This window comes from Arachis ipaensis, chromosome B6, assembly GCF_059453495.1.
Source record: "Arachis ipaensis isolate K30076 ecotype BB chromosome B6, ASM5945349v1, whole genome shotgun sequence".
NCBI classification, from domain to species: domain Eukaryota; kingdom Viridiplantae; phylum Streptophyta; class Magnoliopsida; order Fabales; family Fabaceae; genus Arachis; species Arachis ipaensis.
In genome coordinates, this window is record NC_142441.1 from 9,798,360 (window position 1) to 9,822,517 (window position 24,158).

At 34.3% G+C, this 24,158-nt stretch overlaps 2 protein-coding genes across 2 annotated transcripts; one reads left to right on the plus strand and one right to left on the minus strand.

The window, feature by feature from the left end:
• The first annotated feature begins 424 nt into the window (after positions 1-424).
• Positions 425-4,360, plus strand: LOC107646087 (dnaJ protein ERDJ3B). The gene is made up of 10 exons (XM_016350277.3): positions 425-991; positions 1,083-1,231; positions 1,324-1,456; positions 1,749-1,860; positions 2,410-2,526; positions 2,797-2,883; positions 3,269-3,328; positions 3,422-3,499; positions 3,703-3,774; positions 3,861-4,360. The coding sequence occupies exons 1-10, from the start codon at positions 918-920 to the stop codon at positions 4,017-4,019; spliced, it is 1,041 nt and encodes a 346-aa protein (XP_016205763.1). The 5' UTR covers positions 425-917; the 3' UTR covers positions 4,020-4,360.
• Positions 4,361-10,413: 6,053 nt separating this feature from the next.
• LOC107646086 (uncharacterized) lies at positions 10,414-13,139 on the minus strand. Its single transcript, XM_016350276.3, has 3 exons — positions 12,811-13,139; positions 12,300-12,700; positions 10,414-12,041 (listed from the first exon to the last, which is right to left on the minus strand). Exons 1-3 carry the CDS (start codon positions 12,874-12,876, stop codon positions 10,733-10,735), a joined length of 1,776 nt encoding a protein of 591 aa, XP_016205762.1. The 5' UTR covers positions 12,877-13,139; the 3' UTR covers positions 10,414-10,732.
• Between the last annotated feature and the right edge of the window lie 11,019 nt (positions 13,140-24,158).

A 24,158-nucleotide genomic window follows, 5' to 3' on the forward strand; every position in this document is an offset into this window, starting at 1 on the left:
CAATTATACATACAGAGTCACTCAGATATGAGAACAGATGCTTGGCATCATCTCTAGCTAGAAGAGAAGGTGAACATTGGTCTTAGTCTCTTACAACACTTGAGATCATGATTTTCATTTTGACATTTGTTTGTTGAAGTTTATGACTCAAAGTCCTTCTACCGGTCAACTCTATTTAAGAGCTGAATGCGTATGAAATCTGTTAAACTTTGGTTGAACTATAACTGAAGTGAGTTCTAGTAAAATTAGATAAAGTGTTATGATTTTTTTAATTAATTATTTTAATCAAGATACGCTTCCCAAATTACCAAAACAGAGTAGTTCACAACTAACATTCTATTGAATTACCTCCCATTACATCACCAAAAAAAAAAAAAAAACTGAGAGAAGATGAAATGAATAATTTCATCCAAGTGAATGTGTAAATGATGTTAAATTTATTATCGTTATGAATGAATATAAGAATAAAAATATTTTAATATGAAAGAAAAGAAAAGGGCAAAATGGTACTTTGGTGTTTTCCTTTGAAAAAAGGAGGTGGGACTTCAAGTAGGGTAGTGAGAGAGAAGAACGTCGCGAAAATCCAACGTGTAGAGCGAGGATTGGTTGGAACAAGTAAGAAACGATTATGATTGGCCAGTTTCGAAAATGAACACGTTGCAAAGCGTGGGCATGACTCCACCGGTCAAGTCTTGGCGGAATCGCTTTCAGGTTTCAGCTTCCACCACTGTAAAGAAGAAGAAGAAGAAGAAGCAGCCAACAAATTCTCACTTCTCAGTAACCAAAACCCTTCGTTTGAGCTCTCATTCCAAATCACAATCCCTAGCTTTGGTTTCAGCTTGCGCTTCCGATCCGAGTGAGCATATCAGAGCCCTAAATTGGTGTTGCCGAGGGATCAAACTCTCTCGCAATTCTTCATGGCGCATCGAAGAACGAAGCTCCTTTTCATTCTTCTATGCGCTCTCTGCTATTCTCTCAATGCTATCGCCGGGTATTGTTACTTCCTTCCTTTTGTTTTTTAACTTGTTTTCTCTGCTGAAGATGATGAGTTACCAACAAGATAGCATTGGTTTGTGTTGCAGAAAGAGCTACTACGATATACTTCAAGTTTCCAAGGGTGCTTCGGAGGAGCAGATAAAGAGGGCGTATAGGAAGCTTGCATTGAAGTACCACCCTGATAAGAACCAGGGCAATGAAGAAGCTAATAAGAAGTTTGCTGAAATTAGCAATGGTATTCACATTCATATCTACCTTTGTTTGTTGTTAATGATATGGCATATTACTATTTACCTGTGTTGAGTTGGCTTTTGTTGATGTTATCAGCATATGAAGTGTTGTCGGATAGTGAGAAGAGAAACATTTATGACAGATATGGTGAGGAGGGTTTGAAGCAGCATGCTGCCAATGGTGGCAGAGGTGGTGGAATGGGAATGAACATCCAAGACATTTTTAGCTCGTAAGTCCACCCGTTACTTCAACCTTTGAGCCATTCTATTGTTGAAATGATTGTATGACTTGGTGTATAACCAATTTAGTACAAGGACTAAAGCATGTTCTATGAAGTCATAGTAATGCATTCTGAACACAACATTTATACTTAGATCATAGGCTTCCTAATGCCTGATTTGGAAATCTCATTTTAATCATTAGTTGTGGCCGTTGATTCAAAATGGTGCTATATCTTAGGTGTGTGCTTATGGTTTAACATGTGGAAGATTTATGGATGACACTGAGAATATTTATTTCAGTTTCTTTGGTGGTGGTTCGATGGAGGAGGAAGAGAAGATTGTTAAAGGTGATGATGTGATTGTTGAATTGGATGCAAGCCTTGAAGATTTATACATGGGAGGTTCCTTGAAGGTCAGGTTACAGTGCTTTTGTCATGCAATTTGTGAACTTAAGCAATCTTTCATACCAAGGATATTGATCCAAATGAATTCAATTTCATTGTCAAACTGGTCTTTATATGATTATTGGTGACAGAAAATTACACCTTTACTTAACCACATCTGCCAATTAAAATTCAGGAATAAATTTAATAGCAACTGAGAAGAACTGCTCTAGGGACTGCAAAGCAGAACTTATGTGTATATAATGCTGAAGCTTGGCTTTGGGCATCTAATACACAGATTCCATATACCTATGAGGCTATAACTTTGGCTTTTGCTGGATGTTATTTTGTATTTCTCTTTTTGTGCTATCTCAGATACTGTGATTATAAACTCATTGCTTGGGGAAACATCTTAGCCACTAGACAGGTGTAGTTGTAGATCATTACCGTAATCACCAATTTATAAACAATTTTGTCCTTAACTGATTTAATCATCGTTTTTTTTACTTCAAGTGTAGAATTTATGAGGCCCCTGATGATTCATTAGCAGTTTGTGACCATTGTATTCAAACTATCAGGTTTGGAGAGAGAAAAATGTGTTAAAGCCAGCACCAGGAAAAAGGCGCTGCAACTGTAGAAATGAGGTTTATCACAAGCAAATTGGGCCTGGGATGTTTCAGCAGATGACGGAGCAGGTAAAAGCACCTATGAGATTGTTGATGCAGTTTTTTGTTTTTTTTTCCTCCCCTCTTAGCTCTTATCCTTTTGGATGATGCATAATTTATATTTGTATTTCATAAAATCATATTTCTTGCATCATGAAATTTATATGCATGACTGTGAAATGTTTACTTAGTTTCATGCCTGGAATGTTTTATTTTTTTGGAGGGTGGAGGTGTTCTGTTGGTTTATATTATTCCTGGGTTTTCATATTTAAAGTTCTATTTCTGAATTTGCCTGTACAGGTCTGTGAGCAGTGTCCTAATGTCAAATATGTAAGGGAGGGCTATTTTATCACCGTTGATATAGAGAAAGGCATGCAAGATGGGCAGGTAAAGTGCTAAATTTATATAGTATTTAAACAATCATGGATAATGTGATGTATGTCTTATTACCCGCTTCCATATAATCTCTACTTAATCTTGTGTACATCTACATTCTAAACACAATAAGGCTCTGTTTCAAAATTCCGAATTGTAGTTCTGTGGAGTTGGTTCAAATTCAACACTATAGCCTGCATAGAATTTCATAATTCTTTGTTTCATTTTGCTTAAACTGACAATAACTTCTAGTCATTACTAATTACTTTCGTTGTATGAAACTCTGGTGAAAATGAATTGTTGTCTAGTAGTGTCTGCCAAGCATTGATACCAAAAATACCCGTTTTAAGTGTTATGCTGCAAGTGATGTATATGAATCATGATTATCCTTTCACAGGAGGTACTATTCTATGAGGATGGTGAGCCTATCATAGACGGAGAATCTGGAGATTTAAGGGTTAGTAACTTGGTCTTTTTGTGTAAATTAGCAATTGTGTGCTGTATTATTATTTGTGGAGTGTTCTGACAACTTCAGTGGTATTCTGAGCAGTTCCGTATCCGAACTGCACCCCATGATGTCTTCAGAAGGGAAGGCAATGATTTGCACACCACTGTCACTATAACCCTGGTAAGTATCACTCTTGTGGATGCAATATTATTCAATTATTAATAGTTGCGTTTTTGGGCCTTTAGGTAGTAATTATTAATCTATTATGGGTGAGTTGAATCTAGACATTGTTTATTTCACAAACAATTCACTTCTGAATTCTGACATTGACGTCATCGAATTTCTGGGGGCTGTAAAGTTTATTAAATCTAAATGTTCTTCAGGTTCAAGCCCTTGTTGGATTTGAGAAGACCATCAAACATCTAGATGAGCATCTGGTGGACATAAGCACAAAGGTGCTTCAAATATACTCTTTCCGTCAATTGTTGTTTCTTTATATATAAAGGCAAACACATCTAACAGCGTTCTTTTGATTCCTCAGGCAATTACAAAGCCAAAGCAAGTGAAGAAGTTCAAAGGGGAGGGTATGCCATTGCATATGAGCACGAAGAAAGGAGATCTTTACGTCACTTTTGAGGTTTTATTCCCCACATCACTAACGGAGGAACAAAAAAAACAGATACAAGCAATTCTTGGTTAGAATACGTGTAAGATACGTTTTTTCACCCATTATGACCTTCAATGTACCATGATTTGGTCGTAGTAGTTCATAAGCATTCTTATGGCATTCCTGCCCTTCCTCCTTTTTTGTTAGTTCACGTAAAATAGATTCCCCTTCTTTTCTTTCTCTTCTTTCATGATGATGGTCATTCTGTAACCCTTGCCTTCCTCTGGATACTAATGTCTAATCATTGTGGTACTTTCTTTTTGTCAAGATACGAGGAAAATATAACATTAGCTTAAAAGCAGCATACATTCGCCATGCGTGGTTAATACATTCCATTGAGATTTGATAAAGTTTTGAAAACGTGATTTGGTCAAGAACTCCACGTGTATATTTTTTTTTCTTTTTCTTATAAACTCTAGTTATAAAACTCCAATTGAATATTAAAAAGGAAAAGTAATACACTAGACTGTAGGGTGTGGGTATATTTTATAATTCAATTTGGTGAGGTTATAGAAGGCTACCAAATCCTTAGCCTACTAATGTTGTCACATGTAGTGTTCAGAGTCATTAACCTCTGCCTATGGATCCGGAATTCAGAGGGATCATGACTTGTCTTCATACTTAAAATCTATATTCTACATTGTCTCTAGCTATGCTTAAAGATCTGCCTCAAGTGTATGGCATCATACAAGTAGGGAGAGAGTCCTTGAAAAATTTTTCATAGTTTTGGTGCAACACAACATATGAATTTCTGTGGTGGTTTTGCTCCCTGCACGCTTGCTACTCTTGGAAGCATATAGTTTGATTAGCTTGGCCTAGGGTGAAAACATGTACATACTATATTTTTCATTGGGACAGATAGACGATTCTTTTATTCATCACTCCTTAAATAGTTCTTATATATAAAATATTTCTCAAATATTCAAATATAAACCAAGCCAACTGCTGAAACATTCAATCGACTATGTGTACAGTCAATGGCTGTTGACCGCGGTCTTAAGTCAATTCCTCAGTTATCTTATTTAACTTAATATCTATTATTTTCTATATATAATATTTATAATTATATATTTATTACATCTGATATTATTCAATTATTCTAACAGTAATTAAAGAATGCAAACTATGATAAGTTTTTTTTTTTTTGGGTTTCTATGATTAGCTAGTTTTAGATTGTTTATTTTTTTTTCTCCTAATATTTTTGTAGTGGATAATAGTAATTGTGGGTTTGGGCTACTTGATTTGGGTGCATAGTTTTTCGGAGACAAAGCGTGTAACTCATCAGTGGATACTAGAGAGCCCAAGTGAAATGAACTTCTATCGAAAACGAAGTATTCATCCCGAAACAATCTGACAGAAAAAAAAAAACAATGGAAGTACTAACCAAATCTGGGTTGATCGAGTAGTCAGCTCACTCGTTCGCTTAAACAAAGTGTTGGGGTTCAAATCATGCCTTGTGTATGTAGCAACCATTGGCCAGCAACAATTCTTTAAATAGAATTCAGATCCGTAACAGATTAGTCATTAACCTGTCGGGTTGGAGATACCATCAGAAACCACAAAAAAAAAGGAAGTAGTATTAGTGTGTTACTATTATGCCACTCCAGCCAGTTTTTTTGCACTGTAAACTGTAAAGCCCAATGACAGAAAAAAAAAACTGTAAATCCCCTTCATTGTATATATTTCTATTAAGTGATTACAAAAAATGATTAACAGCATAGTTATACTTTGGTAGAAAGAAAGGAAACGCAAAAATTAATTTATTTACTTTCAATGAGAAAGGGTATAAAGTAACAACAGCTGTTTGCCTCTTTTCCTTTCACTCGATTATTGAAGGGTACAAAAGGCCATTTCTTGTTACATTTCATCGTTAGGGAGATTATTGTACGACCACTTTTTCGTTGATCCCTATTAATGCATGCTTAAGTGGAAACAACCTGCAGCCACCAATCGGCAATAGTACAAAGGCTACTCTTCTTAAGCCTTACAACATTTTTTAAACTTCACATCCATATAAATTTCAGAAATTCCTTGCATACTTTTTTTCTTTTGGTCGTAAAATTCCTTACATACTTTTCCTTGCCATAATTGCCACTAACTAATTACTCGGTACCCTCTCTCAATGATGATGTCTCTTGCCCATACTCTTTCTCCGTGGACTTTGAGGTTCATCCACAAAACTATGACTCACTCAATCAAGTACATCCCATTTACGTGACTTTATTATACTCGTATCGTTACTAACTCTATAACATAAACATAGTAGTCTACGATAATCATTTCTTTTCAAGTACAATGTGCTACCAATGTTTTCACCTAGCTAGCTCTAGCGTATACCTAACCTTCTTCTCTTCATCACTTTCCTCATGCCTTAATTAGCTACCTAGATGTAAAAATAAATTCACGGCGGGGTTAACCTCTTTTAATTTATAGACTACTATATATTGATATGTGAAACCAAACTTTATCAACAATTAATTTAAAAGAGCTTAAAATGATCGATACTCTATATGAATATCACATGACAAAAGTTAATTCACATGCTTAAAGATATGAAATTAAATTTTTTTATCAAGAAGAATTAATTGGAGCTTTGCTTTCAAAAGTCGTTACGCATAACCTTCATTGTATATTATTCTCGTATAAATTAAAGTACGAAGAAGCTTGATAGAGTATATTAACATATATATATATAGTGACACAAAAACCATACTCCATGAGTTGTAAAGGAAGATTTGCTCTCTGCAGACTCAGATCTCTATACAACCCGTCCTCTCTTTTTGGCTCATGTTGAATAATTCGACTCCCTATGTTCCTAACTACTCATCATATTAATAATAACACGTTTGTTTCGTACCCTTTTTCTTTTGTAAATATGTGCTTTACATGTTATAATTAACCAATAATACAATTAACTCCCTAATCTATATAGTGGATATTTTAACGATGACACTGTATGAAGATTATATTGATTATATTGTGAACCGTTAGATAAATTAATATTTTTGATTGAATTATTTAACAATTTACAATATAATTTTTATATAAAGATATTATCACAAGTATTCACCACCATGTATATATTACCAGCACATATGAATGATTAATATGTTTAAACAAGAAGAAATGTGCGTTGATTAATATAAATATGTTATTGTGTTACCTTTGTATAAAGTGAATTTAATTTCTTATATAGGTATTGTGGAAATTTAGTATATTTTCAAACTAAAAATATATAAATTTAATTTAACACAATTTTTCATTAATTATTAAAACAGATTTTAAAAAAAAAAAAAAAGGTAATACTAGCAAAGCAAGTTGATGGATTTAGTATGATAGAAGGATGGCAAAGAGGGATACACCAAAAAACAAAGAAAAAGTCTTACAAAGATGGGCTTAAGTCTCTGACTAGAGAATAAAGAACTAAAGAAATAATGGAGCCCTCGTGAGATGCACCTTTTCTTTCGGCACAAGAAATTTAATTATGCTTTCAACGAATATGAAAGGTTAATGTACATATAGCAAGAAAAAAATAATAATAATATTGTGTCAGAGGAGCAGTTCAAGAACACTAATTTGCCAATGGAGCAATACAATCAATGCTTCTTTCTTTGCAATGATAGCAGTGTGTATTTTGTTTATATGAATTCTGAATATGGCAGGCATGTTTTCCCTCTTTCCCACCAATACTAATTCGTTTTTCCAAATACGGCTTATAAAATAATTACATTATTAGCACGTCTATTTCTCTTTCTTTATTTTTCACTCTCATCATAAATTTTATAATATAAATCACTAGCTGTGAAATCAACAACTCAAGTATACTATAGTCTATTAAAATTTTTCCATCAAAATTAAATAGTTCATTATTATTATTATGATGAGAGGGTTTTGTGATGAGCACTTTTAATGAGGGTACCTAACAAGGAAGGTAGGAAGATATTACATAAGATGGGCACAGTTTGAATTTGCATACTCTAATACTAGTGCCTAGTGCCTATGCCAATGCCCAAGGAAGGACATTGTCACTTAAATACAACTATTTCCTTTTCATTGCCTAGAGTTTTCAAGAATTTATTGCTATATTCATTCATATCTCAAGGAAGACATGATCGTATAACCAAAAAACAAGAAAAAGGATGTGATTAGTGCTATCCTCAAGGCATCTATCTCAATAGCATAAAATCATTGATAAATAATATATAATACTGAATTCTTTTTTAAGTTTGAGTAGTTAATATTCATGATCTTGAATTTTTTATTTGATATGTCTATGGTATTTTCAGAAGAGAGATTAGCGTCAAGATTCTAAAGTAATATACACATCAAGTATCAAGTATTATATAACTAAATCTCAATGAATAATATATAGTGGATTAAATTACTTGATCAGTCTTTATGATTTAATTAGATTTATAATTAAGTACTTATAATTTAAAAACTTTTAATTATGCTCTTATACCATTTTGAATTTTAAAAATGAGAATATATTTATATTTATGAATTTAGTCTAAATATGAGTATCTTCAATTTAAAAAAAATATGTTAATTCTAATGATTTTTATACAATAAAAATTTAATTATAAATTTAATGAAATTATAAGAATTTAATTAACCTATAAAATATGGGTAATACTAGGGAGACAAAAAATATAGCCAAAACTTGTCTTATTTTACATTTTTTAATTATCGCAACAATTAATAAATGCTAATAAAACAAGTTATGGTTGTTTTTGGCTAATTTTTTTTGTTACCAAATATTTCCATAAAATATATAGCTTGTAGTAGTATCTTATGAACTTAAGAAATATGAATAGAATTTGCACCTAAAATAATAATTTGCACCGGTCTAGTGGTAAATAGGGAAATATAATCATAGAGTAAGGTGGGAAAAGAATGGCGCTTTTCGAGGAAAAGGGACGTCAAATCTATATTATTGTTGGCACATGAAATGAAATGAAAGGGTGATGCAATCACTTGGAATGAAAGGAAGAAAAGTTGTGGCCTCTTTGGTCAAGATCATAGGGCTCTTAATTTGAATTACCAAGCTTCTAATTACTCCATATTTTTTAAAACAGAATAAAACGGGTAGCAAACAAAACAATTTGCATATGATATATACATGTGCATTGAACATTCAACCTCGGCCAATCCAACAAGTTTTGAAATCAGAGAGCATCATCATATTCCTCTCTCACCACTTCTCAGTTTTGGAAACTCTCAAATGGGTATATTTTGTTCTTTTCTCCTTTGACAGAGAGGATTTTTGACCTATTATAAGTTACTTCAATTATATATTTGCCCAAGCATATGGTTTTCAATAATTTTATGTCACGTTTTAAGTTAGCATTCGCATTCGCATTCACATTCACATTCACATTCACATTTTGGCCTTAAATCAAATCAAATCGGTAATGCAAGTCAATCAGAAAGCTCATTCATTATTCAAACCCATTCTATTCTCGTTTAACTGGCAACAGTTGTATTCTATTGGGTTTGTATTGTATTGTTACACCAAAATAAAAAGTGACAAGAAGGGAATCACTGTAGAAAACGCAATAATGAATCTTTTACAATACAGCAGGCTTTTTCGTTTGCATCAGAGGCCACGCCTCAAAGCTTGCATGTACCATTATTACTAGGCTTTGGAGGTTGTTAAAATCAAGCATAGGAAACCACTGTCAAATTTTTATTTATGGCAGAGACCACAGTCCTCGTACGGAAAATTCAGCAACACAAGAATCTTATAATTTTTTTGCGAATATAATCAACCATCTAACTCTCTGGTACGGAATACATGCACAAATTGCAAAAGCTTGTGACTTGTCAAAGTTAATCACATTTTTACTAATTGCTACTACTAATCACTTTTGATTTCTCGTACTGAGTGCATATTATTAGATTAGATTAGAGTAGAGTGTTAGCTTTGTTCTGTGTAAAAGAGAAAAACCTGACACCACTTTTATCTCTGTTCAGTGTTGTGACCACGTTCAATTAACCTCAAAGTCATGTTCCATGACAAGGACAACCATTGATTCTCGGAACTGTGCCTTTTTAGTTTTTCACCCCTCACCTCACTGTTATTTCTCTTTCACACTAAAATACACCACATGATATCACCCATCAAAAATGGATTGCAAGTTTTGCAATACCACTTCACTTCTTCACACGTAAGACTTGATTGCAATCAGAAATGTAGAAGAAGTAAATGCAGTGTCAGACAACTCATTTATTATTACTATGGATAGATAGATTCATTCATTAATTAAGCAAAGAAAATTTTGAATTCAAGCTTTCTTTGGTCACCAACACCAAACCCTTTTATTTTTCCGTTACCATTACTTACCAAAAGTGACCAACAAAGAGTGGACTACTATTTTCCCAATATACCCTTTTATTAATTTCCCATTTAGAACACGTTCAAGGGTGAACAAGTTTGAAGGCAGACCCAAAAATCAATAGTAGAGAATAGAGATAGAGAGAGTCTTGAGTACTGATATTTCTGTACATCTGATAACATTTAAAAAAAAAAAAAAGATAACTAATAATAAATAAATAAAAGATTGCAAAAAAATAAAAGGAAAAAGGGAAAGGAAAGGAAAAGGTGACAAAATTTTCCGGCAGTCTATTTTTTTCTTTTCCTTGCTTTTGTACAATAAAGTGAAACGAACCAGAGATTCCCTCTGCCGGTAACATCTCCAACAAATTTTGGTTTTTTTTTTTGTTTTCCAGTGAAAAATATCTGATTAGCAGCTCAATGCTTCATACTTCACCGGAATTGGCCTATTGAATCCGACCTGCGAAAGCAAGGTCCCAACTGCCGCCAGGTCGCGGCAGAAAACACCTTGAAAAACTGCAGGATTCACAGTAGATGATGATATTGTAGACTTGTTATTGTTACTCTCCATTGAATCATTGCTGCTGATATTATCAGTGACCAAATTATCTACCTCAATACTATTATTGTTCAATTCAGGAGCAGGGTCCTTGGGTTTCTGTTGCACCATAACTTGCGTGTGTGCGTGCGCGTGTGCCTGTGCAGCTGCATGCAATGCAGCTTGCTTCTTCCTCTGCTTCTCAGCAGCCTCTTCATCTAAGACGGCACTCATCAAATTTGTGTAACCTTTCTGAACCAACCTATACAGCAACAAAGCTGACATCCTGGCCTTCTCCTTGATGGAATCAAGGTCTCGGTCGTCGGCCAGCTCGCACCTTTCGATGAATCCGGTAGCCTTGTCGGGTTTATGCTTTAGAGTGAGCAACACATGAGCCCTCTCCAACTCAGATCTTGAACAACCGCGCCTCACACCAATCAGAGCATAGTAATCTACATTATTCCCAGTCTCCCCTGAAGCCAGCCTCTGCTTCAGCTCTTGAATCTTCACGGCAAGGGCGCAGAGCTTCCCTGGAATTTCCCTGTACCTCACATTGCGCCGCTTCCACGCAGGGCCAGGAAGCTTCCGGTCCCTGAGAATTGAATTGTACAAAAGTTTAAGGTGTTCGAGGTCGTGGAGAGAATCCGGGAGGCAGCGAATTGCTTCGAAGAGGGAAGCTCTGGTGTCAAGGGCTGGAATGCAGGTAGGATCAAGGGCAAGGGTGCGATTGCAGTCCGCTATGGACTCCGCAATGCGGCCGGCAGCGCGGTAGGCGGAGGCTCTATGCATGTAGCATTCTGCCAGGAAGGCCTGAGGTGCAGCCCTGCGACCATCTAGAATCTTGGAGAAATGCCGAATGGCCTCCGAGTGGAGACCCGCATCAAGAGCTGCAAGGGCCGCCGCACGCCGCCGCAGGAGGAATTTGATGTGGCTGAGGAGCTGGGAAATGTGCTCGGCGTCGGTGAGCGGGGTGCGGGGTGGCGTGGCAGGTGGAGGAGGCGGGTTTGTGGTGTTTGAGTCGGCGGAGAAGGGAATGCTGGATAGGGAGAAGCTGTCATCAGACCAGCAGACGCTCTCTCGTCGGAATGCGTCGGTGGCGAGGCGTTTTCCGGTCTGGAGGAGGGCCATTGCGTCCTCCATTAGGCCTAAGTGGCAGCACGCTTGACCCAAAACCAAGTACCTATTCATTTCAATTTTGAAGAAGAAACAATGAGTAACAAACATAAAGTTGTTCTTCAAAAAACGGATGGTACTGGAATAAGTAAAAGTACTTTTCTTTTGCATTCAATTTGATTGGTTTTTTAAGAATAAAAGCTGTAAACCAGTTCTAACTACTTTACTTTATTTATTTACTTTGAGTACTTACTACGCCACACACTTTACTTCATCTCAAATACAAAAACAATGAAACAGAAGCGCCGCGTAGCTGTGAAATTACCTCCATTGCCCTTCCTTGTCGCAGGTTTTACAGAGTCCAGCCATGACCTTCTTCTTCAGATCGGAAACGGAGAAGCACTTGAAGGTTTGGTCCCTCACGGCTTCCTCAGGGGACAGAAGCTTCACTCCTTCCCTGGAAGACCCATCAGAGGAAGAAGAGGAAACAGAACTTGAATCAGCATCACTGGCGATCTTCAAGCTGGGAATGTAGTCCTGAAGCATATCGGCGACATCCTTGTACCGCCGCAGGTACAGCAAGCACCGTGCTCTCAGGTGGAGTGCATGGTCCAGCCTCGGTGATATCGCCAGAGCAGCGTCTAGAAGGTTCAGCGCCGAGGCGATCTCGCTCTGTTCTTGCGTCGCAATGAGACTCCTTGCGTCCTTTATGTACTTGTCAACAATCTGCATAAAAAAACACATTAATGCCCCATTTCAACCGCTTCTAACAAGATTCAAACTTTGCCTCTCTTTTGATCCGATGAGTATACATTAAAAGAACATGATTGCCTCACCTTCCGGTTGGTGAGCCACCAGTGCTTCTTTTCTGTAGCGGTAAGAGAGGGAGAAGTGACTGCCATTGTTGACGATTATGGATGTTGCTGTTGCTGTAGCTACAGATTCAATATTGGACCATCAAATGATCAAAACCCCCTCTCCCGAATTAAAACAGGCACATAATTCCTGTGCTCTCTGATAATAAAGGGAGAGGAATATATAGGAAGGAGAAGAATGAGGAAGAGAGAAAAGAGGGGTTTGAGTTTATATTTGAGACGGGGAAGGGAATGGGCAAGAAGAAAGAGGATTTTAAAATCAGTATTTTTTAGTGTGTGGATTTTCATGTACATGTAAATATAAATAAAAAATAATAAATATAAGGTAAAGTTAATGATGGACATGAACTTACATTAAAAAGAGAAAAGAAATTAATGAAACTAAAATAAATAAATAAATATAAAAGGAAATTTGACAGCTTGACTCTTATGCTAAAGCTTTCAATCCTTGAAATTCATAGCTGGCAATACACTATAAATTCTCTCTCACTCACACACCTATATGTGGCCTTGTAGCTCTATGACCCTAACGAGCTAATATTCATATTTAATTATTTCTCCTACTTTTCTTAAAGAAATATAATTTTATTTTCATTTTTCATAATCTGGCTGCTCAGCGCCTCAGCCAGTCAAGTGCACCATTCTCACTGGGTATAGCCGGTGCCCCATCACGGGTCCTTGGTCCCAACCACCGGGAAACGATAACTCCAATTTTCCCCAAAAGTAAGCAAAGCTTATAAGATCATCAGCTGACCAATTTGCCCTTCACACGTTGACCAACAATTGTTTGACTAATTTACTCCTTAGCACTTTAGTTTTTCATTTTGGTTTGTTATTCACTTATTTTCCTTTGCATTCAATGGCTCATCATTGACTTTAATTTACTTACTATCATGGGTAAGATATGATTTATTATTATTAGGTGATTAAAATCTTATTTTATATTTAAATTACTATTAGTGAATTCCTTTTACTAATAAGCTTATGCTAAAATATATATGCAAACAAACCATTATAAAATAAATTGATATTACAAATTAGCAATCATCAATCATGAATAAAACATAAAAGAAATAATAATTTAACATGTGACTTTTTATTTAGTGTAATTGATGATGAAATAAATTTTAGTGATTTTCTCCCCCACACTTAATATTACAATCTAACCGTAAAGATAGAATAAAACAAGCTTTAAGTTATTATCATAAAACTTATCATTATTATTCTTTGTTATTGAATGATTATTCTGAATTTAGCATAGAACTTTTTAAGTTGCAATAATCACATAATTTGGCCAAACTACCATAGTTTGATAAATAACGATAATAGTAGTAATAATTATTATGAATACACGAGAGGAGATCATGAGCTGGTGAATCGAATCCAAGTCATCACGATTGTCAATCCTATCCTTTTTATTTTATTCTTTTCTCAATTTATTACTTTTGCAACTCATCTTTACAATAAATTAGGCAGATCATAATTTTCAACAAAAATGCATGTTGTTTGGTTGGTTTGTCATAATAAATTAAAATAAAATAAATGTGTAGGTTGGGGCTTTCACGAAGAAGAAGAAGAAATGAGGGCAAAATAGTAAAAAGAAAAGAAGGGGGTAGGAGCATATTTATGGGAAGTGAGAAAGCGACTCTTCTCCCCCAAGCCACAGGAATCATGCTTTTTTTCTTTTGCTTTTTAATTTCACCCACATTGATTAATGAATGCACATGAACTTTGGATTAGATAGCCAGATGGGGTTGTCTTAAAGGCTCTCTAACTTCCCTTTCCATTGCCCCCACACTCCCATTATAAATATGGCACTATGTTCTTACTCTATATTTTATTTCATGCTCACAGATTTCAACAATAATATTTACTAGGTTTTCAAATTTGTATTGTCATTAATATATGCGTACAAGACAATACCTAGTGTATTCTTTTTGTTACATTCATTTTTTGTTACAAGCTCAAAGGTTTTTAAAAAATAATAGCATGTATGTGTTTTATGAGTAGTTCATACAACCGATTAAATTTTAAATATCTACTCGTATAAAAATTAGTTAATATAAAAATACGTGTTATATTATATAATAATGTTTACTTATTATTTTTAATTTACCCCAATTTTATTTTTTTAATATTATAAATAGAAGATAATGAATTATATAAATTAAAAAATTCTTTAAATAACTTTAGAAAATGAAAAAGTTAATTAATAGTAGTATATATTGAAAATAAAAATAATGTCTCTAAATAGCGAGTCCCCTGCCCCACCCCTCCACCACTTCATGGCCACGTCATCGTGCAGAGGCCAGGCTGTCTCCACGTGGCCATCCCTGAATTGTGGGGCCCACAAAAGAAGGGATCCACACAGCCTTTTTTCTTCATCCAATTTGATGAAGATAAACCTGAGTTTTTGGAGGCTGCCTTTGTTTTTATTCATCTGTTCCATTCTTCTCTTCTGCTGGACCAGTACTATTATTGTGTCATATTGAGGATTGTGTATTATTATTCTATGCCAAGATCATGAGTGTATTCAATGATTTCAGCCTTAGCCTTAGCTTGCATAAACCTAGGAACACACTTTCACACTCATAATTTTGCTTTTTAATTATTTTCTCCTCCATAATGTACAAAGTTTTCTTCAAATAATTGCTCTATATGTATATATAATATGGTTTTCTTTTATGCTCTGCTGGAACTTCTTTATTCATGTTCAAGCACATGACTTTGATTATTGGTGAGCCAAAACCCCCAAACTCGCTTATCAAACCCTTTAGTTTATTATATATTCTTAGCCAAATAAATAAACAATAATTATTTTCTGAACGATGCTCAAACTGTCACACAAATAATTGATTGGTTTGCCAAAAGTTATAGGCTACGAAAATATTTTTTTTATATTTTCTATAAAATCATAACATTTGTTTTTTTTTCTCGCTAAAATATCGGGTTCTGAAGCACTTCCTTATCTTCAATTTAAAACTGGCTAACCAACTTGAGTTGGTCGAGTGGTCAGCTCACTCGTCCACTTAAGCAGGTATTATTGGGAGTTCGAATTCCGCTTTATGCATGTAGCAACTCATTGATAGATTAATCCTTAGCCTGTTAGGTTAGAGGATACCGTATGCAAGGCATAAAGTTTTGTTTATGTTTATATATCTACAGATTGAGTATGTATATTCTGATTAATGTTACGAGCAAAGCTAAACCCACGCATTTTTTTTTTAAAATGATTAAATAAAGCAGAAAGATTTAAGTGCACATCTATTTTAGGTAATGGAATAATGTTTATTCTTTGTTCTGTATCGCTAATTTCTTGTGTTGTTATTAATTCCTTTTATTTTTGCTATTCGTATTATACTAAGTTTTATCTTGTACTTTTATATACACATATCAAATAATATATGGATTCAACTAACATGTGCTCTTAAGGTAAAAAACACATGATAAATTTATTATTATTCAAAAATTTTAAATTTTTTTATTTAACATATATAAAATAAATATATTAAAAATTTAAATTTTTTGTATTTTTAATAAAAACTTTCTCAATTTATAGATAAATACATAACATGTAGCTTTATAGTTTTTATTTATTAGGTAGAGAATATACCTCAAATATATAATGGAAGTTTATAAAGAAGAAAAGAAAAATTAAACAACTTGTGAACTTTTGTTATATTTGATACCTCGTGTATAAATGTTTGTATGTTTAACTAAACATTGAAATATACATTGTAATTACATACAATGAGGCGATCCTTCTTTAATTTTTGTATATATACCTCTTGATGAAAACCATTCATGTGTTGACTCGGAAAGATCGAATTAATGCTAAATTTAATGAACTTATTAAGTAAACTGTTTGTCAATCACTTAAATGTATGAATTACTACCCCTTCCCTTTTTAGTTATTTCTCAATTTAATAAAGTACTACATTGAAAAATCAATTTGTAGACAACCTAAGTTTTAATTTTATTTATACATTTAGCAGCTAACATGTATGTTTTCTAAGTATACTTACTAAAATTAAGTAAGAATTCACATAGCGTTGTTTTTTTTTATAAAATTAATAGTTAAAAACCGTTAAATAATAATTTAATTAAATATTAATTATCAATTTCCTATAAAATTTACTATATATTAAATGTGAGTTTTTATCTTAAAATTATTACTAATAAAAAGTGTTAAATTTAATTTTAATAAATATATTAAATGCTTAAATTTTATATATTTTTTCGTAAAAAATTTCTTATTAATAACTTTAAAACATGTATTAATTAAAGTTTTTCTTTATTTAGCCAAAATAAAGTATTCAGAAAATCTGAAATAGATAGTGCCTGCAGCAGCCTGACCAATAAATGTTAGTTCCACACTACGTACACTTTAATACAGCCTATACTCACTCTAAGCATTATTAACTTGAGCCTTATTAGATAGATAAAAAAAAAATTATTTTATTTAATATTTGTTATTCTAGCAATAATTAATAAATTTATTTAAATTAATAAATACTAAATAAAATAAATTTTGATCTTTTAGCTATTTTTTGGTACTAAATATATCTGGATTTTTATTAACCAATTAACTTATTTTTAATATCATGTTTGAAACACAATAATACATGTGGTATTAAGGGAAAGTTTAGGGCCAGCAACTTTGTTAAATTCTAACCAGCATGTAATCAGCAAAGAAAAATAAGTCATTGAATAAAATCTCACACTATTAAAACCATCATTAATAGCTAGTTGATGGTTACAAATTACAAAAGTTGTTGCCCTAACATTCCTAAAAAAAAAAAATAGTAATGTTGGAATGAGTCACTCTATAAACTAATTAAGCATAGGCATGATGAATATTAAATCCAATGTGGCTTTAATTAATTTAACAAGGTAGATGAGCTTGTATGAAAGGATGCGAATGAAAGAGCCTTGCCTTTGAATTTAAAACTTTATTCCAACCAACCACATGTCACTACTGTGCCTGCTGTAATACGATATATATCTTCTTCGTTGCGCTTCGCAAGCAAAGACAAATTCTTGTCCACTCAATAATTTTAATTATATGACTTAATACTCATTACTTTCAATTATCATTTCAAAGATATTTCACAACTTGTCATTCACCTACAATAATCCATGATTCCTTATTCAATCATAACAACATTATAAGCACGTTTTAGTGGCACTAAATTAGGGTTTTCCGTACATACATATACAACCTTGAATGCATCAGAGAATTAACGAGATTCATACATGCAGAGAAAACTAATTAATTGAACATCTAATCTAATCTAATCTCCCTCGAAAAAGAAAAGGAATTTAACTTTTTTTTCAAAAGATGATCAAGACAAGATGCCATTGAATAATTGTGTCTTTTATATCTGGGAGGAAATTGTGTTGAATAAGGTCGAAATTGTTGTTATTATTATTATGATGTAAATAGAAGGATGGAAATTAAAGGAAGGAAAGGTGAGATAGTATTGCATTAGTAATGTTTGGATGATGAAGATAGGGCATGCATGTGAGGGTGTGGGGATGTGTCTACAAATTATGGTTTGTTTCTGCTACGCTGGAACAGCTAAAAGCTTCATCAACCTAAGCTCCGAGGGACCCCAACCTTTATTATTATTATTTTATTTCATTTCATTCTGATGGCTTTCATCTTCCCTCATCCCATCACAGCCCATGTACATGTATCTATCCTTTTCCTCGTATATATAACCAAAGCAGCTTAGATTCCTTTAAGGTGAAAACTCATGTGTAATCGACTTTATGTAAAGTTGATATATGAGAACAGTTAGATGATTTGACTAAATTTTCATCTAACTGCTCTCAGATATCAACTTCACGTGAAATCAACTTCACCTGAGTTTTCACCTTCCTTTAAGTATCAGAAATTCGAATTTCCTTATAATCTATGGATTAATAACAAATCTTTAAATAAAGCTCTAATTCGCTTCATTAATTAAGATATAAGTATAGGATTGTGAAGCCTATAGATGGGTCGTTTTTATGAAAATCCGTTATGAGGGAAATGCGCGGGAAAGACAATGACATGATAAGTGGGGTATTTGTAAATTCATGGTTAGGAGTTTTGATATAAACATATAAATGAAGTGTATGCTTGTATGTTTGTCTGTTTGTATGAAAAATGAGGACCAGGGAATTGAATTATTATTATTAAACATAAACAGGCTAGCATGCAAACATGTCAAGCACTCATTTAAGTTTCCGTTCTGAATACAACACATGCTGTGTTCCAGTTTTCTTTGTATTATTAAAACCATCCATTTACGAAACTTGCATTTATAAATATACATCGCTATCCTTGCAAATAATAAACCCCTTCTCAGCTTCTTCAACAATAATTATGATTAAGGTACACCTTCAAATTGAATAATGGTGCTGCTGCCACAATTTTTATTTTCAAAAGGAATAAAAATAGTTAATAATTACCTAACAAAAATTTCACACACCTTTCAAATTTTAAAAATGGTATGTATATCCAGAAATTAAAACACAATTAAAATTTATATTCACTCATTTTTATTCTTTTCTTCCTAAATTAAAACACTTTATATGCCTGGCCTTATTTGGTTGCCATTTTTCTCCTATTATTGCCAATTATTACCTTGTCCACCATTCCACATGTAAGGTTGGTTACGTTGACGCCCTTAATTTGGATGCAAATGTCTGAAATGTTTTGAAATTATTGGAAATTCAATATTTACAGATATAATTACGGGTTCAACGAATATCAACCGTTCGTATTTTGTGTTTAATTCTCTCTTTATATTCTCTTAACATGTCTAGTAATAAATATATTGTTGTGAGTGTTTATGCAAGCAGTTGTATTAGAAATATTGACAAAAGAATTGTGTTTAAATCTTCTAACTCCATGTTATTTCGAACTCTTTAGATTGATACTCTTAAAACTCTGATGATATGAATGAAGATGTGGGGCTTGTTTATGGTTGGAGGAAGGTTAAGAGGATTGGGTAGAAGTTCTTCATAGTCTTGGCAAATCGAGATTTTAAATTCAAGTTTTTTTTAGATTGTAGGTGATGAACATGTACTATAATAAAAATGCTCAGTATCGTCGAATTTATTGTTGGAATTAGTGTTGATATGTATCGGCAGATTTAGCGTCGGATTTTTTGACAGAAAGCAGAAGAAATTTGTCGCCATAAAAAATTGCCGTCGGAATAAATTTTTCGTCGCTAAATCCGACGGTAATTGTTAGCGCGAAGACAAAAGTCACGCGCGCCAATTCTACTGTCAAATTTTGCGATGGAATAATCCGACGGTATCTTCATTTAATAAAACACATTGCTTTGGTAATTTACCATCGGATTAATCCATCGTAAAATTGGGGTTAAATTCAAACATGAAGTCCGTCCCCCTCATTTGTATGACGCCGTTCTCTCTCTTCTCCCTCTTTCTCTCTCTTCTCATCTGCTTTCACCGCTGCTGTGCAGCGCTCACTGTGGCCACCGCCAGAGCTTGTCGTCGACATCGCCACTACGCCTGGAGCACCAGTTGTCACTGCTGTTGCACGTACTCATCGAATATGCTGTTGTTGTCTCCGTTGTTCTATTGCCGGGGTAAGTGTTCAACTCGCCGTCACCACTGCCTCTGTCACCACAAAATATATATGAGACTGCAGCCATTATCATCAGATTGGTTTGTTAGTATGATTATTATATTTTTTCATATTATTTTGTGAGTTTAATATTTTGCTAGGGTTGTTGTTAATTAAGTAGTTAAATTTGTTTAATGAAGTATGTTATTAGTAGTTGTTGTGTTAATTTAATATAAGTAAAAAATTAAATTTGGCATGCCTCTGGTTAGTTTAGTTGAATTAAAGATTAGGTTTTAATTAATTGGAATAATGAGTTTTACCTATTTTTTTTTTAAATTAGTTTTCGAATTAGTTTCAACTTGTGAATTTAATAAGTATTCCTTTTTATTAGTGCGGTGCTATTTTCTCTGAGCTTAATTGGAGTTTTCTTCTTTTGTTGTCTGTATAGTAATATTTTAAGTTGGTTTTCTATCTCTGAATATAATAAATTGTTTAAATTTTATGTTGGACTTACTTTTTCTAGGATAGAGTTTTAGGACGGAAGTGAGAGAAGGTCGCATAGTGCGCCTTCTCAAAACCCTTCTTTACTGATAAATTGTAGAGTTATAAGGGATTGCACACTAGAATGATTAGGATTTGATGTTTTATTGAATGCCTGTATGTTATTAACTTATGCATATAGTTGTTTCCTATATGAAAATTGTTATATTCATTTGATGGATGTCATTGAATTAAGGAGAAGTTCTGCCGAATTATCGTTTAAATTGTTTAAAACGTGTTTGGTTTGTCAGAAAATGATAATTGTATTCGGCGGAAGATTCTAATTATAGGGGACACTCTGTCGAATTTTCTAAAAAAATTAATAATTTTTGTTGTTCATTGAATTTTAGGGTGTGTGTTTCAATATGATTCAAAGTCATCGTCTATGGACATATGAGAGGGGTAACGATGGTCGGAGGATTTAAAACCCGAATTCTTTGAGGGGATTGACATGTTTGTCGCGCATGTCTTCAGCATGAAACTGTTTATGTCTGAAGGGATGTCTAGGTATCTGTGTCAAAAGTGTCAGCTGACTAAGTGGTTAGGACATGCGGACATAACGCTTCACCTCTACCATAATGGGTTCAATGACGTGTATTGGATGGAATACGAAGAAGTGGATGAGCAGACAATTAACCAGTCTGCCTCGAATTTGAATAGGTCTGGTTGTCAATCAACGAGGGTCCGAATGGTGAGAGACCTAAACATGGATAAAATGACTTAGGAGGCTAACCAAAAAAAGATACAACGAGATAGTGTGCGATGCAACAGATGTTATGAAATTGGAAGAGGCTGAAGAAGAGCATAACCCGAAAGCGAATAGATTTTATCATTTGTTAGAATCTGCTGCGAAACCTTTGTACAAGGAGAGCATTCATTCGAAGTTGTCTGTCTCTGTTAGAATGATGAATATTAAGTCAAAGTCAAATCATACCCAATAGTCTTTTGATAAGTGGGCCACGAACTGGTACCTGTAAGGTCAACTGGTATTCCCTGAAACCACTACGAAGCAAAGAAGCTAGTTTCGAAATTGGGTCTAAATGCAATGAAAATTGATTATTATTTGAATGATTATATGATGTATTACAAGAGAATGCAAACCTTAATAAATGCAGATTTTGTAGATCACCGAGGTTCCAAGTCGAGAGAGAACAAATTGGTAAATGTCGGTTAAAGAGAATTCCAATGAAACAGATGCATTACTTGCCCTTAATGCCTAAGTTGAAACAATTGTATGCATCGATGAGTTTAGCCCCTCACATGGCCTGGCATAGTAGTAACAAGAGAGATGGTGGAATCATGACGCATCCGTCATACGGACAAGCTTGGAAGCATTTTGTTTGGGTCCATCCTACTTTTGCGAGTGAGCCCAGGAATGTTAGGGTAGATTGATGCTCTGACGAGTTTGTAACAAATGCCAATTTCGGTAACGTGTACTCTTGTTGGTCCGTAGTCCTGACACCTTATAACCTGGGTCCCGAAATGTGCATGAAGCACCCATACATGTTCTTAACTTGCATCATACTAGTCCCAACAATCCAAAGGCCAAAATAAATGTCTTTTTATAGCCCTTAGTGGATGAGTTACAGGAGTTGTGGATCCATGGAGTACAAATGCATGATATTTCGATGAAGACAAACTTCCAGCTGCGAGCGACATTGATGTGGACCATTGAAGACTTTCCTGTATATGGCATATTGTGAGGTTCATCCACTCAGGACAGAATGGCATGTCCCAATTGCATGGAGGATACAAAGGCATTTTGGTTGACGAATGGTGATAAAAATTCATAGTTTGATTGCCATCGAAGATTCTTTGACATGGATCATCCTTTTCGACGCAACAAGGACTCATTTAAAAAGAATACAACTGAACAAGAAGAGGCACCCGTGAGGTTAGGTGGTAGGCAAGTTTGGCATGGTGTTAGTAGAATCCCAAGGATCATCGATAACGGAGCAGGTTTGAGACCTTCGGGATACGACAGGAAGCATAATTAGACTAAACATAGTATATTTTGGGAGTTGCCTTATTGGAAAGATAACTTGGTTCGACATTGTATTGATGTGATACACATTGAAAAAAATATGTTTAATAACATCATGCACACAGTAATGGACGATTAGCGAACAAAGGACAACGATAAAGCTATGTTAGACTTGATGGACATTTGCAGGCGGTCAGATCTGAACCTAAAGAGACTTGATAACGGGAGGTGAACTAAACCAAAAGCGGTGTTTGCTCTAACAAAGGAGTAGAGACAAAATATTTGTAAGTATATTAGAGGATTAAGGTTTCCTGATGGTTACACCTCTAACTTGGGCAAGTGTACAAATGTGTCACAGGGTAGACTTGCTAGGTTAAAGAGTCATGATTGTCACGTCTTCATGGAGTCCTTGCTTCTTGTCGCTTTCAGAGAAATTCCAGCCAACATCTAGAAACCCCTCACATAAATAAGTGAGTTTTTTTATGGAGTTATGTGCTACGAAACTTAACATTAACGACCTCACAGTCATGAACAAGAACATTCTCATTATACTTTGTAAGCTAGAGATGATATTTTCTCCGTCCTTTTTTGATGTTATGGAACATTTAGGAGCCCACCTATCGTACAAAGCAAAGTTATTTAGGCCGGTCCAATTTTGGTAGATGTACCCATTTGAGAGGATGATTGGTTTATTCAAGCGCACCGTAAAAAACAGAGCTCGGATTGAGGGCGGCATCTGCGAAGCATTCCTAGCTAAGAAAACTTTCGCATTTTGCTCATTATATTTTCAGTCTCATGTTGAGTCACGTAGAACTAGGGTTACAAGGAATAAAAAAGAGGGGAGAATCCTCATCAAGTGGAATAACATATCCAATCTTTTTGCCATAAGGGACTGCAATGGGTGCGGTAGTGAGTACTGGTTAGGGCAGAAGGAAATTGACGCCGCACATCAGCATGTATTGCTTAATTGTGACCAAATTTCATCTTACCTCATTTGAGTTTTTTAAGTCTGCGTAAATATTACAATTAGTAAGATACTAACTTCTTAATCTAATTAAAACTTCGTTATCCTATTCTATCATATAGGTTATTCCAAGAGCCAAATCCTGAGACCTCATTGAATAATTTTCCACGTTGGTTAAGAGAATATGTCATCGTGCAGCTAACTGACACAAAAAATTTAAAACTAGTTGCATTTAG